The sequence below is a fragment of the Corvus hawaiiensis genome, chromosome 3, assembly GCF_020740725.1.
Source record: "Corvus hawaiiensis isolate bCorHaw1 chromosome 3, bCorHaw1.pri.cur, whole genome shotgun sequence".
NCBI classification, from domain to species: Eukaryota; Metazoa; Chordata; class Aves; order Passeriformes; family Corvidae; genus Corvus; species Corvus hawaiiensis.
In genome coordinates this window covers 83,631,075-83,650,436 of record NC_063215.1, presented here as the reverse complement: position 1 = coordinate 83,650,436, position 19,362 = coordinate 83,631,075, and the positions used below count along the sequence as shown (strand labels likewise).

Here is a 19,362-nt window from a genome sequence, read left to right as displayed (position 1 = left end):
ACTGTACAACTTAGCTGTCCACAGTTATATCCATTGAGAAAACAGTCCTGAAAACATGCTGCTCATTAAAGGTTTAAAAGAGTAATGACAAAACTGTAGAAAGTGACATTAAGATCCACATTTTACCTTTAAAAATAATCAATCTGAAAAGCAGAGAAACATTCAGGCATATCAACCCCCCCAAACTATACATTACATAATATGCAAATATGAGTTTCTGAAAGAATTCAAAACATATGGACAGCAGCCAAGTGGAAGTTTTATCTACTTGTTTTTGCTTACCCTTACTCCCACTCACAGTCTGAGAGTTGACAGTCCAATTAGCAATACCTGTGTCCTGACTATGCTGACTTAACTAATGCAATATCAAAGACATAGGAAGCAAAACGAAAGCAACAGACCAAACACACTTGTAATCAAAAGCTTTCAGGGCATAAGAGCAAAACTTTCAGAGCAGCTTTGGCTTTATTTCAAAATTCATACCCTTCATCACACAACAGCCAACTCTTTCCTGCAGGGCTTCATCATCTTTGCTCCTGAACCAGTTTTTGTGGTATAGAACAACTCTAATACAACTGATTGCTGGAAATAGCCTCTATTTCAAAACACTTCTGTAGATACAGATTCGACACGACATAATCCTTACTTCTTAACCTTTCCTAGCTTACTTAGATAGAAGAAATAAAATCTAACACACCAACATCACTTATCAGAACATAATTTACTTACTGATTATATGTTTATGCTAGCACACAGCCTGCTTCTCCCTCTAAAGCCCGTGCAGATAGCAAAACAACACACTGAAACACTGACCCGACTTGTATCTTTAAAGTTACCACACCACAAATGCTTACTACTAGTAAGCACACTTCCACCTGTATTCTAGCAAGTCAAACCAAATAATGTTCGGGAAAGCTGAGCAGTAAATAAGTACTTATTTGTTGCAGATTAAGGTGATGAAAACACCGTGAATGTTAATGTTCTGATAACTTAATCTGATACTTGTTTCCATTACAATAACGAGACACAGGGATACTACATCATTTGAGTTCAAGGGTTACAGAAGGCAGAAAAAATTAGCAACATTACACCACTGTATCCCATCTACACAAACACTTTATTCAATAAGCAGAGATTCAAGGACTGCAGACAAAGTATATCTGCCAACAATCTGACAGATAACTCACTAAAATCTCTTTCTTCCAATCCTAAATTAACGGAAAAATTTGTTCTGCTTCCTAGTCTGAGATTGAGGGGAATGTGTCAAAGTCATTAACAGCACAATGATGGGAGTCTGAGATAGTTTAAAGACAGTATTTCTGACAGAAATTAGCCATTCAGAAAAATTATATTACAGACACCCTAACTGGGGTTTTCTTTTTTGCTCTGACAAAAAAAGAAGTTTGCAATGCCTTTTTTTGTAAAAGAAGAGAATTAAGTCACTATGGGCTCTACAGCATTTTTTTTACTATCAGTAAACTCAAAAGATAATGCTATTGCTAAGTCCAAGATTCTACATCAAGGCTCTCTTGACTGGATACACCGAATTGACAATATGTTAATGCAATATAAAAAGTGTAAGTCCTACAAAGCGATGCACAAGACCTTTTCCTCAAGCAGGATTATGCAGCACCAAACAACACAAAATCTTTGTTCCCCCAAAAAGATACATACCCTTCCTGGAAGAACAACTGCTTTAACCACTCTTGAGATCCCAAGGTCATAGAGACAGAGAACACTTCCCTCTGCTTCCTCCAACCCAACCAGGAGTCCAGTCCTCTTCTGCCAAGAAAACTCGGTCACCACGCGAACAGCGGGAGGCTGCTCGTTCACTCCGCTGAAGCGATATGCAGAGAGCCGCTCTCCCGTCACAGAGCTCACCACCTCCAGCTGAGGGCCACACGCCAGCCACGCCAGGCCACTTCTGCCTGCAAGGGAAAAGAAACATGACTGAACAAATCCCCAGCAGAGGAACTGCAACAACAGCGAGGCCGCTGTCACTGCGCCTTTCCCTCAAACGCGCCAAAGGGAGGAAGACCAAACTACCTACTTCTGGACAATGCTTTTAAATCACCCATTGCAGCCCTCAACCAGTACATCCTAAAATTAATAACCCCGTTCCTTTGCATTTGTACTTGTCATTCCTGCACTCAAGAACGTTGACTGTTTGGGATAAAGATTACAATAGACTGATCTCTAGCGTGTACATCATACTTGCCTTGCTTTTGCTAGAAAACACCTACATATGTACAGGAACACAAGTCTCAAAGCACACTTCAAATACAGCCCATCTAAACCAATTCATTTCCAGTTTAAGAATTTTGCTTGACACGTGACTACTCTGGGCAGGGATTTGGACAGGAAATTATCTTCAAATGGGCACTGCATTTCAACTTTTACACTTCAACAAGTGTTGTTTCACTGAAGAATTTAACACTTGTTCCTTCACTGGAGAACGTCAAGCTCAAAGGAAGGATCAGCTCCATTACTGCACTTACAGTCAGGTAGGTAAGATTCTATCTGGTCTTAACACAAGCCCAGACATCCAGACAGGCATCCAGCTCTACCTTCAGATCACCTAGAAAGTCAGCTAGCTAATCTGCTTAGCTGCTTTCAGCAACTCTCACTGGGTCCTCATCTGCATCCTATTAAATACCTTGGAAATACATGGGCAGCGCTTGAGCTGGTAGAAAGAAATCCATCCCAAAACAACACAATTTCTTCTTTGAAAACTGCCTTCTATTTCATTCAAAGCTGAGGAAGGCTCATTGACTCAGCATGGTCAGCTAAATTATTTTAATAGCACAAGATTGGAGCAGGCTGTTGCAATTTCTGTGTTCAATTCTATGAATGGTTTAATATTAGCATTTCTAATTGTTAAAAGATCCTGTTTGTGCTATCAGAACCTGATGCATCTTGACAAAACAAACCTGATTCTGTGACCCTGTGCTTCAGGCAATAACAACTTTATACCAGAACCAAATTTAAAGGAAAATGCTCACCTCCAGAAAACTTCCCACACAGCACAGAGTCTAGGGTGATCTCATCTTCCCCAAGTGCCTGAACAGTCACCTCTGGAAACTGCAGCAGACTGCTCGTTACCTGAGCCGTTAGGTCTCGCATTCTTCACTGTAAATAAAGGAAAAAAGGCAAAAAGAAAGACTCATGTCAGCCATAAATATCTTTGAGACTGACCCAAGCTTCATCAGTATGCAGCGACAAATCTCCTATACATCATCTGTAGCTCTTTCTGCTTAAAAAAAATGGAACTCAGGACAGTTTTCCATCTCACAGCAGAGCAAAAGGAGAATCTTGTGCTTTTCTGATGCCTATGAGATCAACAAAAAGTGACATAGAAGGATGGACAAGATAAATAGTAGGAAAGAGAACAACACACCGAGTTCAAGCTTACTCATCCAGGTAAGCAAAAAGTGATCTCAGAAAAATCACATTTTAAAAAGCTTCTCAGTAAGAGGTATAACTCTCTGCCCTTTCCCTTGATGTAATACTTTATTACTTGTTGTCAATTGTCTTCTAATAGATGTCACAGATCAGCCATGTCTTGTCTACTTTTTGCATGCTTAGTTTTGACATTCAGGAATACAAAGTTCTTTACTAAATTCATCCTCAAATTCTTCCAGAAAACATACTGCTGTTAATTTCAAGCAATACTGACTTTCATAGCACATCAATTAGCAGTACTTTTCCATACACTTAAGAGGTAAATGTAACACAGCACTTCAAACTACTTGGTTTTTCTCTACTGAAATAGTCATATTCTTTATTCCAGTCCCTTCCTTCCTACTGCCTTTCCTTATCACATCTCTGCAGTATTAGACAAAAAATTTCTAGGCCTCTCAGACAGTTGCACACCCATACAGGTACTCCACAAGAGTTCACATTTCAGTGTGTCAAGACAGACTTTTTCTTGTGGAAAAATTGAAGAGCTGAACTGATTTACAGGATTAAATAGGTGGCTAAATATGAGATAATCCATATGCATGGAAATACAAATTACTTTAAGTATCTATGTTTTGCAAGTCATCTGGCTTATAGAAAAGGCCTCTGAAAGACAAGACAAATTCAATTGTCTTGTTCAAACAGTACTGCTTTCTTCGTGGTATCTCAAGATATTATACACAGGTCACTAGTGCTGGGTTGCATCCCTGTATCTGCTGCCAGCAGGACAACAACGAGCATGTGAAACACAGGAAGGGTAAGTCAGGGTCCTGCACTAAGCATAGGTCAACATTTTGACAAAAATGTTGATGATGGCAAAGCCAGTACTGCAGGACACTGCTGCAGCCAGCCAGCCTGACCACTGCCAGCATTCACTACTAGCACAGATCAGGTTCCAAGTGGGACAACTTATTTGCAGTAGTTCTGCTGAGTTTCTTTTTTGGTACTTGCCATCAGTTTCAAGTGACAACTTCTGCACTGGATCCAGGGGCTCCAGAGAGTAAAAGGCCTCACAATTTGACCAGCATTCTTGCTTATTTTAATTGCAATTTAGTGGATATATTTTAGGAGTAACCCGTAACACCAGCTACTAATTCAGACACATCTGGTTGGTGAATAGCATCTTTGAAATGTTTCAGTGTGTGCTTGTGTTCCTGTCACTGGGCACCACTGGAATGTTCTTGGTTCCATCTGCTTTACACCCTCCCTTCAGGTATTTACGTGCACTGATGAGAACCCCTGAGCCTTCCCTTCTCTGTTGGGCTGAACAGTCCCAGTCTCCCAGCCTTTCCTCAGAGAAGAGCTGTTCCAATCTCCTCTAACCCTCTTTGCAGCCCTTTGATGCACTCCTTCCAGTACCTTCATCTCTCTTGAGAGACTGGCAAGCCTGGACCTGGACACAGCACTCCAGATGAGGCCTCACCAGTGCTGTACTAGAGGAAGGATCACCTCCCTCCACCTGCTAGCAAAGGTTCCTCCTCATGCAGCCCAGGCAAGATACCACCAGCCTTCTTTGCTGCAGGAGCACAGTGCTGGCTCATGGTCAACTGGGTGTCCACCAGGACTCCCAGAGCCTTTTCTGTCAAGCTGCTTTCCAGCCGGGCAGGCCCCTGCACATACTGGTGCCTGGGGTTGTTCCTCCCCCAGTGCAGGACTGTGCACTTCCCCTTATTAAACTGCTTAAGGTCCCTGTCAGCCCATTTCTCCAACCTGACAAAGCACTGACTGACAACATATATTAAGGAATTTTAGAGAAGTGCACAAAATTCCAGAATTATTGTAGTGAATAAAAAAATCTTTTTTTTTTTGTAAATAGGCATGGAGAACGTCTGTGTGGTAAGTAAATGATTGTTAATAAAATACACCACAATAACAGCAAGATAGCTTTAAGAAAAGAGTTAACAAGTATCTTCCAGTAGGGCAGGTAAGAGCATGCAAGGAAACTTCTCAGCTTGTGTGCTCTCCTTGAGTCACCCTGAGTGACCCTGCCTGGGTCACTGCCTACCTGCTGTGCCAAGAGCACAGAAACTTGTGTGCCCAAATTGTAAATCAAATTAAAACATCCTCTACTGGGGAGATTTGAGTTTAAAAAACAAACTGCTTACCATCCCAAATTCCCCACCATCTCAAAAAGAATTCTTCCCTGATGTAAAGCTCATACATTGACACAGTGTACTCCTGCCCTCAATATTAAAAAAATGTGCTTATCAGTCCACGAACACCAGTAAGAACCATCGAATAAGTAGAACTCCAAGACCTGAACCATTTTTGTAAAAAATGAAAATACTAGAGCACCAGGCATGCTCAGGTTTCCTCCAGTAAGGCAATGATCATTTTAAATACTTTTTTTTTTAATAGGACACGGAACAAGACTGATAAACTTCATAACAAATTATGAACAATATATAGTGACCTGTCTATCAGGATGTTTTCCTTGCATCACTTTGCTAAGTTAAACCAAGAATTACTAGGAAATCTAGATCTAGATTAAAGGCATGAAGCCTTTCCTTTAAGAGATATATCCAATAGCAACTGCATTTCTGCTCTCTTTGAAACAATAACTACAATCACATTCCTATTTCTGCCTGTTAGAAATCAGATTAGGGTAAAATGTCACATGCTTACTCCATTTTCAGGAATAAACCAGAATTCAACCTCCCCGCTGTATCCTACAGCAATGCAGCCTGTGGGCAACCTGCCAAAATGACCATTCTTCTTCACCCTAGGTACTTATAACTTCCAAACATCATGAACTATTTCCAAAGACAGGAATATCGTAGATTTTTGGATTAAAAAGCTTGGGAGGATGAAAAAGAGAAAGAAAGAGAAATTGCATGTTCAAGCAGAATTACATACAGCCAAGTCAGAGTTCTGAGATGTTGGTTTTGACTGATGGTATTACATGAAAATCAGTTTAAAAGCCCAACAATGTTATGGGCTCACTGAAGAAAATGCTAAAAATATGGTCAGTCACAGCTGAAGACAAGATTTCACAGGACACGTTGACTTCACTGACGTCAAAGAGAGACCTTGCTGCCATCTCTCATCTCTGTATTTGCTCCTTTGTTCTACTACTGTATTTTGGAAGACACTTCCAGCATACCGCACTGGTATGCCATCACACCACTTGCCCCTTCCAGCACAAATTCCAGAATGACATTGAAGAGAAAGACCTGCCAGAATCACAAGCGATCACCTCTTCCAAACCCGCTGCTCAAGCCGCCACCTACAGCAGGCTGCCCAAGCCTGTATCCAGATGGGTTTGGAACATGTTATTCTCCAACAGGCTTTTTTACAGCCAGCAAGCTGACAAGATCAACTGCAGAAACACCTGCAACCCATGCAACAGGCCCTGGTGGTCAGTGACTCTCTCCTAACTACTTAAGGATTCTATTCTCCCCACCACACCAGTAAAACAGTGTCACAGCAGGAAAGGCCTGTCACCACTGTTTCCAAAACTATATCCAACACCTTACTAGGTCTAAGACACAAAATTAATAGAAGCTTGATCACACTTGAAAAAGCCAACACTAGGCAAATCGATGCAGGAAGGAGAGCTGAGGCAGCACGCGAATGAGGAGCTGTCCTCCCCAGGATCCAAAGCTGTGTGCCCAAATGCATGGGACAGCTGCCAGCCAAGGCTGACACAATCACCCAGACTGACGGGCCCTCCAAAGGCACCTGCACGGCCACGCTCAGCCCTGTACCCCGAACGGGGTGGAGCCATCCCAACACAATCAAGTCCCTCAATTTCCTTTAACTCCCCTACACACGATCAGGAAGCAACCGTTAGACCTGAAAGACTGACACCAAGCATTCTATCGGCAGAAGCTCCACACCCGGATTCAGTTTATTACGGAAGACACGGAGCACTTTGTTTAAGCCAGCAGCAACTTTGCTTCGCGATGTTTTGCTTCATGCAAAGACCCAAAGACCCCCACAAATCGCACTGGATTATTCTAAAGCTGTGGCCTCCCAACTGCACCCATCCCTCGTCCCGCAATCGCCGCTCAACGCACAGACCGCATTTCCCGCCTCCTCATGGAATACAACCCCGAAGCACGGCGGGGGAGGGGGAGGCGGAATTAGAAGAAAGTAATGAAAAACCCTCCAAAAACACGACCGAAAGGGCGAGAACAGAGGGCGTGCGCGGGTGGCCGGGCAGTAGCGAGAGCTCCCGGCGGCAGCCGCCGCATCTCCCACGCCCCCCAGCCTGGCGGAGCCTCCCGGCTGCGGAGCCTCCCATGTGCGCTGCCCAGGCCGCACCGCCGGGGCCTCCCCCGCCGCCGGGGGCCGGGGCACGTGCGGCGGACACGGCGCCGCAGCCCGGGGGTTACTTACATAAGGGACGGGCGGCCGGGCCCGCCCGAGGCCCCCGCGGGCCCGCGCTGCGCCAGCAGCGGTGCCGGCCTATGCGGCTCGGGAGCGCCCGGTACCCGCTGGTACGGGGGAGAAGGAAGAAAGGGAGGAACGAAGGCAAACGGGCGGGCGGGGGTCGCCGCCGCCACCTCCGCCGCCTCCTCCTGTCCGCGCCGCTGCCCCCAGCCCAGCCCAGCCCAGCCGAGCCCGCGCTCCTGGTACGTGCCGGTGCCGGTGCCATCTCCCTCCCGCAGCGGCGACAACGACACGGCCCGACACGGCCCGGCCCGGCGCGCCCGCGCACCCACCTCGCTCGCTCACCCGCCGCGCGGGGGGCGGGACGGGATGGGGGGGGGGGGGGGGGCAGGCGGAGTTCTCGCGAGACCCGCCGTGAGCCTCCGCGGGAATTTTCAAATGCGCGGGACGCGGCCCTGGGCTGTGGCGGCGGCCGCCTCCAACTACGAATCCCGGCGAGCCGCGCGCTACCCGCTTCCGGTCCCGCCCCGTCGACTGCTGTCTCTCGCGGGGTACGCCGGGAGCTGTAGTTCCCGGGCCGGCAGAACCAGCGCTCTGCAGAGCCCGTTCCTGCCCCCGCCCCGGACCTCGTGGGCACGGCTCTGCTCCCCTGCCCCGCCAAGGGGGAACTCCCTGGCAGGGAGAAAGCTGGCCCTGCCTACCTGTGTCCATCTCACCGCAGGAGCCGCTCACCCCCTTCTCCCCTTTCCTCCCAGTCTATCTGGATTTAATTGAATCCAGAGTGGTTTGGGTTGGAAGGGACCTTAAAGATCATCTAGTTCCATCCCCTCTGCCATGGGCAGGGACAGCTTCCACTGGACCAGGTTGCTCAAAGCCCCTTTCAACCTGGCCTTGAATACTTCCAGGGTGGGGCATCCGCAACCTCTCTGGGCAACCTGTTTCAGGGCCTCATCACCCTCACAGTAAAGGACTTCCTCCTACTATCTAATCTAAACCTACACTCTTTTAGTTTGAATCCATTCCCCCTTCTCCTGTCACTACATGCTCTTGTAAAAAGTCCTTGTCCATCTTTCTTGTAGGTTCCCTTCACGTACTGGAAGGCCAGTCATTAGGTCACCCATTTAAAAGGATTTTAAAGGGGTAGGCTATTTAGCTGCAGTTTTTCTGTTATTTCTAATAAGAAAGTATATGTAAAATCCCAACAAATTAATACAAAATTTATGTTAGTCACTGAAAGGAGAAAAAGTGAGTATTAAGTCAAAAGTGCTAGATGCTACTCCTTTCACTGTATATATTGTAATGTAGTCAAAACATTCTTTGACTTTAAAAAAACATTTTCAGGTATTAATAAACATATAGTCTAGTAGAAGGCATCCCTGCCCATGGTAGGGGGTTTGGAACTAGATGATCTTTAAAGTCCTTTCCAACCAAAGCCATTCTATGATTCTATGAAGTTTGCAATACTTCTAAGGTGGCAGCACCATCAAAGGGGTGACAAAGAAATTTAATTTCTCCCAGCATACATTATTTCTAAGTTAGAGCTATGCCTCTTAATGTTGAATCTGCCATTCTTTATATTATTATGCAAATCTTTATTGTGACTTGGTGGCTGCTGTTGCCATTTTAGATCTATTAATTTGTATCATACAAGAGCACAGGTCATGGACAAGGAACCCACCACACCAGGCAAGAAGATTGCAGGGGCCAGCCTGGCTGCTGAGCTGCAGAGGAGGTTGTGCCCAAGTCATGGGGTCTCAGTGAGACAGCATTTGCCTGCAAAGAAGGAAGCCTGGCGCTGGTCACCAGCTGATGTGTGATGGCAAGGCTGGCTCTGTTACGCATGAGAGGCTGTGTTTTGTAGCAGTGCAAGTGGCTGCAGCCACTCTGACCCCTGAAGATCCATCAGACACCAAGCGCTGGTGATCAGGTACGAAAGCTCAACACCTCACTCCATAGTTAGGGTGAGAGACCATAAGCCCTCGGTTCCGCAGTTTACATATTTTTATGTGATAGGTTCATGTTTTCCCCTTCCTGTTTTATGTATAAGCTTGTTAATATTAATTTCTCCTCCGTTAATATGTATTAATTCTAGAAAGTTCTGTAGTACTCGACATCCCATTGGTTCCTTCCCTAAATCCCTCCTTTGTGTTATTTCCATTGGTTCCCTTGTCCTCAACCCTGGCTCCTGTCAAGTATCCCATTTGCTGTATCCCTTATCCCCGCCTTTCCTATCCCCACGATAAAATCCCTGAACACCTCAGCCCCTCGGTTCTGTCTCCTCCCCCCATTGTTTCACTTCCATAAACTTTCTGTGTGGAACTTACACGGAGAGTCCCCTCTCTCTCTCAACTTACTCGCCTCTTCCTGCGTGCCTTCCCATCAGCTCAGGGACAGCCCCCTTGGGTGGGGAGCGCACCCCCGTCTGCCTGTGCCTTTGCGTGTGTCTGTGCCTGCCCTAGTGCAGTCAGGTTGCGGCTACACCTCCGGGCTCTCTTTGAGCTAGCACGCAAAAACCTGACAGTGCTTGAGAGAGACAGATCTGGGGTGGACTATGGAAGGTCTTGAAAGTGAGAACAAGCAGCTCTCATCTAATGTGACAGAGAGTAGGGAGCTAAGAGAAAAATGCAAAGATAGGCACGGCAGCACCAAAGGACCAGCTAGACACATATCCTTTGCAAAGACATTTAGAGTGATTATGTGCAGGACCGGGCTACATTTATTAAGGGAAGGACAAGTGCTTTGGCAGTAAGAACAATTCAAAGTGGCAATTCAGCATGGATGAGAGGCTTAGCTCCATGCTTGGAGACAGAAGGGCTTCATGTCAGGAATTATTTGTAGAACAATGCTTGAAAGGCTTGGGCATGGTCTGAATAAGGACAGGAGGAGAAGTCTGGATCAAAGGTGTTCCCCCCCCATCATAGGCATATGTGAACATTGGCCTAAACAGCAGCAGAGGGGCAGTGGAATGAAGTGGGCTGGTTTAGCTAAGTTTGAGCTTCGACTGACAGCAAAGCTTAATCTGAGCAGACATCAGGGAGCTGGGTAAGGCCTATGACTCATCCTGCCCAGTTTTAAGTGTCTACAGTGCAGTCATCAGTCCATTCAGCTGGACTCCCTTTCTAGGTAGGGAAAGGAAACCGCTTTTTCCTGAGTGCCATTCATCTGGCTAGCTTTAGATTCCTCCTGTAAGATTAGCTGTAATGAAAACCTAGATGGCATTGCAGGTAGAGACATCCATGCTGTACCCTTTTACTTTTGGTTAGATTGATCTGTCTTTTAGAGATTCATCTGAATAGAGCACTGGATTTTTAAGTTGCTCGGCCAGCAAATTTATGTTTGTGGTAGGGATAACACGGATATAAGGCACAGAAGAGAAAGAGGGCAAGAACAGAATTTTACACCACCCATGCTGCAGTCAGGGGAGTGAGATAAAGAGGAACCTCCAAAAGACATGGTGGTTGAGTGAGGGAAGGGAAAGGGGAGGGTAGAGCTTTGAAAGACAGAGAGAAGTGCAAGCTGATTCGTGGCAAGTGCCTGACAGGTGAATGGAGGCGTAAGGGAGAGCTGGAGCTGCCTAAGAGGAGGTCATTTCGAGGCTCCCACAAAAACAGTGCTGACTGAATGTGGGGGCAGAGGCCAGATGAGGGAGGAGGACTTTCATGAGGAGGAGTCCAGTCTTTCACTGAGCTTACAAAGCAAAGAGAATCGAGGTGCATGTTTGTACTGGGTTTGTGTGGCCAGGTTTTAGTAGTGGAGGAGCCTCAAGGGTGGCTTCTGTGAGAAGCTGCCAGAAGCTTCCCGTGTCTGACAGAGCCAATGCCAGGAAGCTCCAAGCCAGCCTGCTGCCTGCTAAGGCCAGGTTCATTAGCAACGGTGGTAGCTCCTATGGGATAACAGATTTAAGAAGTTAAAAAAAGGTGCAATTCCAGCCAGAGAGAGCAGTGAGAACATGTGAGAGGAACATCCCTGCAGACACCATGGTCAGTGCAGAAGGAGGGGGAGGAGGTGCTTCTGGCACTGGAGCAGAGATTCCCCTGCAGCCGATGGTGAAAACCATGATAAAGCAGCTGTCCCCCTGCAGTCCCCTGAGGTCCATGCCAAAGCAGGTGATTGTCCAAAAGCAGGCTGTGACCCCATGGGAAACCCACACTGGAGTAGGCTCCTGGCAGGACCTGTGGACCCCATGGAGAGAAGAGCCCACACTGGAGCAGGTTTGCTGGCAGGACTTGTGATCCTGCAGGGAACCCATGCTGGAGCACCCTGTTACTGCAGGACTGCACCCCTTGGAAAGGGATCAACGCTGGAGCAATTCATGAAGCACTGCAGCCCATGGGAAGGATTCACACTGGAGAAGCTTTTGGAAGACTGTCTCCTCTGGGAGGGACTCCACAGTGGAACAGGGGAACAGTGAAGTGTCCTTCCCTTGAAGAGGAAGGAGCAGCAGAGACAATATGTGATTAACTGGCTGCAACCCCCATTCCCCATCCCTCTGTGCTGCAGGAAAGGGAGAAAGTAGAGAAAATCAGGAGTGAAGTTGAACCCTGGAAGATGGGAGGGGTGGCGGGGAAGGTGTTTTAATATTTAGCTTTCATTTCTCATTGTCTCACTCTGATGTAATTTTTAAGAAATTAAATTCCTTTTCCCCGAATCAAGTCTGTTTTGCCCATGACAGTCACTGGTGAGTGATCTCTCCCTGTCCTTATCTCGACTCATGAGCTTTCATTGTATTTTCTCTCCCCTGTCCAGCTGAGAAGGGGAATGATGGAGCAGTTGGTGGTTTGTAAACAATAGGAGTATTAATAGATGCATTTATTGAAATGGTAAAGAGCCAGAGAAGAGTGAGCAATTAAAGAGGTAAAATGAGAGTAAAGCAATTAAGGAGATGAGAGAAAGTGGAACGAACAGCAAGAAAAGGAGCAGGATGACAAAACCAAAGGAGAGAGCTCTGTGCCTGTGGCACCCCCGAAGACTGGGAGAAAGAGAAGTGGAAGTGGGTTTGAGATGAAAGGATTACAAAGTCAAAACACAGGAAGAAAGCAGTGAGATCTTGTGCAAATAGAGAAGGATGGAGGAAGGAAGATGCAGTGACGAGGGAAGATGCTGCAGCTGAAATTGTATGCAAAGTGTATGCGAATAGAAAATGCTCAGCTGAGCTGGAAAAATTAGGCTGCTTGGTGTACCAGATGTCGTCAGGTTTCATGCAGTTAAGATTGCTGAAAACCTGATGGACAAGCTGTATTACAAAGCTAATGTTCTTACTCAGCTAAGTTAATGATTGCCAAGTCTAATTGTTAAGGCTGGGTAGGGAACCAGTGAAGTCACAGCTGCAGCAGCACAGCAGCTTGGAAATGGAGCTCCCGAGACTCATGCACCAATTCGGCTGCTGTACAGCTGCAGGTGCCTGGACACCAGGTCCTGATGCACCTATGAGGGTACCTGGCCCTGCAGTATCCCTCCCCAGAGGACTGGGAAGCTTGGAACACAGCGCTGGGTGCAGGGAAGGGCTCTACTGAGTCAGACCCTCTGCTTTGGGAAAGCTGGGAGAAGACCCCAAATGCAGTTTTTGAATTACAGGGAGCTGGAGGTGGTGTTCAGGCTCCCCAGTGTCGTTCTGGGCAGCACAACATTTCTTCCAGGTCGATAAGTCGATATCTAATTACGAGTGAGACTCACGAGCTCTCTGCTGCTTTGTGCTGCGCGGCACTGCTGTGCAGCTGTTGCTCCGGTTGGCATCCAGTTGGCATCCAGTTGGCATCCACTTTTGCCTTTGTGTTGCATTTGAGTATCTGTGATTCTGCCTCAAAAAGTTAAAATGGAAAGTGTTGCCTTGCTTGATAATATCTTTTTCAAATAATTGTGAAGAGCACACAGTAGCATCCTCTACAAGGGCTTCTTGGTCCTCATGGTCTGACCTTTTCACTAGGCTGTACCAAAAGTAAGCAAATCCTCAGATGAAGAAAGCCCTGTGTTAAAATGAAGTTCATTCTGTCAGCATGTATCAGAGATGTAAAGGTGAAACAAAGAAGAAAATGCTGCAGTGGGGTAATAACAATCCTGTCAAGCACAGGATTGTTTATAGAGACAGGATGCTCAACGATGTGGCTATACTTATCCAAATTACAAGAGTACAAGTTTAAAAACAAGGATTAATTACTGCCTTTCAGTAATTACATAGAAGGAACTGATTTGGAAAAAGTATGTGGTGTTTTTAAACCCAAATATTAAAAAGACTCAGACACAACAGACAGGTGTTCGGGCTTTTTGAGAGGTTTTCACTGTGAATTGTTTCAACGTATGGAATTGTTTCAGCTGAGATTTTTGTAAGGTTTAAAAGTATGATCTTAATTTAATTTTCTGGACTCAGAATGTCTGGTGGTGCGATACTAGCAATTAGTTCTATACATTTTTTACTCTTAAGTAATTTTTAAGTATTCTCAGCCTTTAAGTCTACTATATATTTCATTGGGAATAAATATTTACAATTTTTCCTTTAAAATTGTATAAATTCAGTTGTAGGGCTTTAATAATATTACATATTAAAAGCATTAATTAGTGCTTTTCAACATCAAAATCAAAGTAATTAGAAACGTAATGAGCCAAAAATAATACAACGGGATCTCTTCTATTCTCCACTAGAGCAGCAATAATTTAATATGAAGAGAGGCACTCCAGAATTTCCCAGAGAAAGAGAAAATTAAGTGGTGGTTGGGTTGGAGCTGTGGTTGCTTAAGAGTCATGCAGTCACAAAAAAAAGGAGGGACAGAAGTGTCTGCATTTCAGTTTAAACAGAAAAAGAGGGACCTTAGGAGACCTTGAAAACTGCATTCTTGAGCAGCATACTGAGTATTATCACATCTCCGTTTCTCCTGTAGAAAATGTTACAGCTTGATTGTCAGAGCTACTCCCAGCTGCGTTTTATGCATTACAGCATTATATACTACTAAATTTGAGAATTGCTTTTTTTTATGTTTTGTTGTTATTGTTGGATTTCTTTCCATTGTGGTAATCTGAAGCCTAGACATCTTTCTCTTGCAGACTGAAAACATGGCTTTTCTTCCCTTAAATCATGTTAGGACAGGAAGGTGTTTTCTTGGTCTGGTCCTCTGTCACCCTTCCGCTGTGTGTAGCAATTGGGGAAGTACTGTGGTTAGTGGGTTTGGTGTGGGCTGTGACACTGGGAAGACTTGTCCTTGCACCAACACTTAGTTTGCATACTTGTGTTCCTAAACGAGCAGAAGAGAGAAGACAAACACTGCAAGGTCTGGCTTCAGGCAGGTGGGAATGTGTTGGTTTAACACAGCCTGGTTTTCGGTGGGGGCAGGAGAAAAGCTGCTCAAAATTTCTGTGTCTGGCACAGAGTCAGTCACTGAAGGCTCTGACGATGGGCAGGTTACTAGCCCAATTAGACAAGTTGGTAACACCTCTGTGATTGCATATTTAAGAAAGGAAAAACCACGGGAAGTCCTCTCTTTCTTCTGCCGAGGGGTGTGAGGTGGCCGCCAGGGACCACGCGGCTGGAGCCCTCCTGAGGCCGGGGCCGGCCGTGCGGTGCCCGCAGGGACCAGGTGGCCAGCAGCGAGAGACGTGGCGAGCAATGCCCCGATCCGGAGCCCGGACGAGATCAACCTCTTAATTGCAACTTACTGACACCAACTTTCTTCCAAGCCAGAGGAAAGGGAAAAGTGAGGACATGTGAGGAAAACCAACATGGTGGCACCAAGGTCAGTGAAAAAAAGGAGAGAGAGGAGGTGCTCCAAGCGCTGGAGTTGAGATTCTCCTGCAAGCCGTGGTAAGGACTATAATACAACAAACTGTTTCTCTGTGATTCATGAGATACGTGGGGGGTTGCAGAGATCCAAGCACAGCCCGTGAGGAAGAGTACTCACACTGGAGCACATGGATACTGAAAAGCTATAATCCAGTGAGGAACTTGAACAGAGAGAGGTGACCCTTGCTTTTAGAGGTAGAGGAAGAGAGCCGTCACTTCCAAACTAGAACAGCTCATCCTTAAAAGACTAAACCCCATTAACTAAAATGACTCACGCTGGGCAGTTGTGGTAAGACTGCTTGGCCCGTGGGAGGAACTCATGTTGCAGCAGGTTTGGGCGGGACTGCTGCTTGTGGAAGTTAAACCACTCTAGAAAAGTTCGCAGAGAGCTATCTCCCATGGGAAGGATCCCATGGCACGGCAGAAGAAACTCTTTTCCTTAAGCATACTGAAGAAAGATTTTTAAGAAGTGAAATACTGACCAAAACCCCATATTTTGTTTCCTTGTACAGTCAGTGGAAAGAGGGAGGGACTGGGAAAGAAAGGTGTTCTGAAGGTTTGCTTTGGTTCTCATTACCCTTTTTACTTTTAATTCTGTTAATAATAAATCTTCTCAATACTGTTTAAGTTTTGAACCTGTTTTGACTTAAAGTTTTTTTTTCAATAATCCTTAACTCATGAAAATGAAATTTCCAATTCCCCCTCCTCTGCTCAGCTGTAGCAGAGGCAAGTAAGTAGATGGTTTCTTCGTGGGTGCCTGGTGCTTAGCCAGCGTCAAACTGCGTCAGGGAACCTCTGAGTAGTATTAGTAGCTTGACTAATGCCATTCAGGCTTTTAATTTCATAATTCATGGGCATCATGTCATTTATTGAAATCTGCACAAAGCACTCAGAAGTGAAGAAATGAGGGATTTCAAATATTTCACATTGCTCACATAAGCCTTTTCCTCCTAAAGTCGATGCATTTCTTCACAGTGCAATAACCTTCACGTTAACCCAAAATTAATATGGTTCTGTCAATAGCAAGGCTGAGAAGGAATGCAGATGTATCTTCAAGGGAGATGATTTCTTCTGGACACAAACTGGTCATTATGATAGGATTTATCTCATCTGACTTCGGATGTATGAAAAACGAGTATCTACTTTAAGTGTGCCCTTAAGACTGTTTTTACTCAACTGTGCTGACTGATGCCTAAATCAGATTTCCCTTGCTTACAGCCCTGCAGTGCCCTGTACCTTACCCTGTCTCACCTGCAGCACCACTGCCAATAAATTAAGGAAGCCATCCTGGCTCCCTTTTCAGCTGGAGGAAAGAGTATACACTTTAGCAGACCTTGTTTGTCCCTTTGTAGGAGAGACACCTGGATAGGTCAGACCCTCTGGGGTGCCTGGTTCTCCCTCTAACATTAGGGGGAGCCTAGAAAAATGGCAAGGAAAGGTTGCTTCACTTTTAGATAGCTACCTATGGCTGGGAGGAATCACTCTGTTCACCAAGAGTTGGGAAGTGACTGTGGTTACACCTTGTTTAGTGCATAGCCAATTAAATCCCCGTAAAGCAAGCTTCTCCCGTGTGTTATGCTCATCACACTGCTCTAAAACCTTCCAATTATCCATGGTGATCATGGAATGAAAGGCAAATAACTCCCTAGATACAGGACTCTCTATAGCGCAGTTCTTTGTAGGGAAGTCCATGGCCTGCATTTGCTTATCCCTCTTTTTATGTTTATTTTTACGTTTGTGCAGGTAAAGGTAGATGATTGCTTCAATGTGTCTAAAATAACCAACGTATCAAAGCAAACCAAGGGTAAGCAGAGCTGATGTGCACATGCCTTAGACCAGTCAATTCAGAGCAGGAAGTTTCTTTCTTCTCAGTCGTTTTGTTAGCTGACCACACAAGAAATTCCCGAGTTCACCAGCAGTGTTTCACTTGCCCAGCCTTTTTGATAACTGATATTCCTTCTTCTGCAGCATGAAGGTCATACAATGAGGGTACCCACCAGGCAACAAAGAAAGACCTTCGTGTTCTGGAGCACCTGGGCTGCATTGCACATCTTGAGAAACGTGGGGTTTATGCTCAGTGGCGTAAACAAGCAACACTCCTTTACACAGGAAAGGATTAGAATTTTCTGCACAGCACATGTGCAATCTGGCTGAATTAATTGTACTATTTGAGCGCAGTGGTTTTTATGCCTATGGTTTTTTTGATAAATCCCAATGATCAGTAGTCCAATACCAAGATTTTCCCTTGAAATAAAAACTGATAATTTATGCAGACCTGAGGTTGCTTTTCTGGCCTCTCTTCCAGTTCTGACAAATCCCCATCACCCTTAATAAAGGAGTAATGAGCTTGCACATTTGGAAAATAACAAATTAATCCTAAAGAATAAGGTCTTAAAATCTGACTTGGAAATACAGTTTCCCTGTGATTTCTGGTGCAGGGGGATTTTGAACTCAGTAGATGCAGTGCAATAGCAACAGACAGTGCACTGAACTGAAGAAGTGGGTTGCTATGCTGGGGTGCTGCAAACTAGCCTTCAAGATGCTTTCTGAGGTCTAAAATAAAAACACTCCAGTTCCACTTGCACCGAAACCACTCTGCTGACTACAGTTCATTATCACTGTGCAAATACTGCATGTGTAAGGTGGTTTATATCATGTTCAAATTTGGAATGCCCTAATTCAACACGAGCTGAGCTGGGTATCCGTGAGATTATTGGTATTAGACATTTTCTTTGGTGATTAAACTCTACATGTGTGACCTCAGGGCAAAGTACCAATAGGTGTTAACTAGAAAACTTGGAGGCAATCAAATCCAGTTAACTAGAAAACTTGGAGGCAATCAAATCCAAACTTAAGTAGCAAAACCCCAAATGCCAGAAAATGCAACCTGGAAAAAAAGTTTAGACTGGCTTCTTTTCGTAGGGAATGTGTCTGTATATGTTGAAATGACCATCGAGGACAGATTTTTGCAAAGCGCACAGTACCCAGCAGTTCCTTTATAAGCAGAGAATGCGAATTATAGAACTTGTTCATGGCCTTGTGGAGGAGAGCTCAGGATATCTGTGTTTCCTCAAACCATCTGCAACAGACTGGCTCTTGAAAATATTTGAGAGAAAGAGTCATTTCCCAGCGCAGGTAAGGTTTAATGTCGATGTGCCCAGCTGTGTGAGAAGCGCTGCTGAGTGTGAGTGACTAATACATTTGCCAGCACAGCAACTTCGATGTGTAATTTATTGTCGTGTAGGCTGTCTGGATAGCTCAGCCCTGCAGCCTTTTATTTTTCCAGATGCTGATCACCTCCTGAGAAGTGCTAAGACATCTCATTTGTCAGGGTGTGCTTGGTGCCTTGCTGAAAGTGATCAGAGCCTTGTTGGGTTTGTGACCCACCAGTCCTGAAAAGTTAAGGTGATCCATCCTCTGCAAACAGAGACAGCTAACATAAAGCCAGTGCCCTTGAAAGAGCCACTGTGGCCTCTGGTTTGAGCAATTTAGAGGAGACATCACTCAGTCTGCTGAATCTGCTCATTAACTGCTGGAACAAAGAATTACTGTGAATAAATAGTCCTTTTAGATTCCGCTACTCCACCATTTGAAAGCTAAAAAATATTTTTCTGGAAGTGGCATAATGGAAATTAGCTGAGTGGCACCAGCTTGAGGTTCTCCCTGGCAGCCTCAGGCATGGGACAATGCCCAGCCAGGCTTCAAGGGAGCCTGTGGAGGGTAGTCCCCATGATTTTTCCTCCTGCCCAACTGCCCGTGCCTGCAGTGCCTGGGTTGGTTTGTGTTGGGATCATGTCCCT

General features: G+C 45.4%; 1 protein-coding gene across 2 annotated transcripts in view; it reads right to left on the bottom strand.

Moving 5' to 3' along the window:
* Window positions 1-8,231, bottom strand: part of LOC125322845 (protein ELYS-like) — a 41,424-nt gene extending 33,193 nt beyond the window's left edge. The window contains exons 1-3 of one of the 2 annotated variants that reach the window (XM_048297107.1): window positions 8,127-8,231; window positions 3,003-3,129; window positions 1,675-1,928 (exon numbers count right to left, since the gene is read on the bottom strand). In XM_048297107.1, coding sequence (XP_048153064.1) covers window positions 1,675-1,928; window positions 3,003-3,123 — 375 coding nt within the window. In that variant the 5' untranslated portion in view covers window positions 3,124-3,129; window positions 8,127-8,231. The other variant, XM_048297108.1, reaches the window with a different exon arrangement.
* Window positions 8,232-19,362: the final 11,131 nt, after the last annotated feature.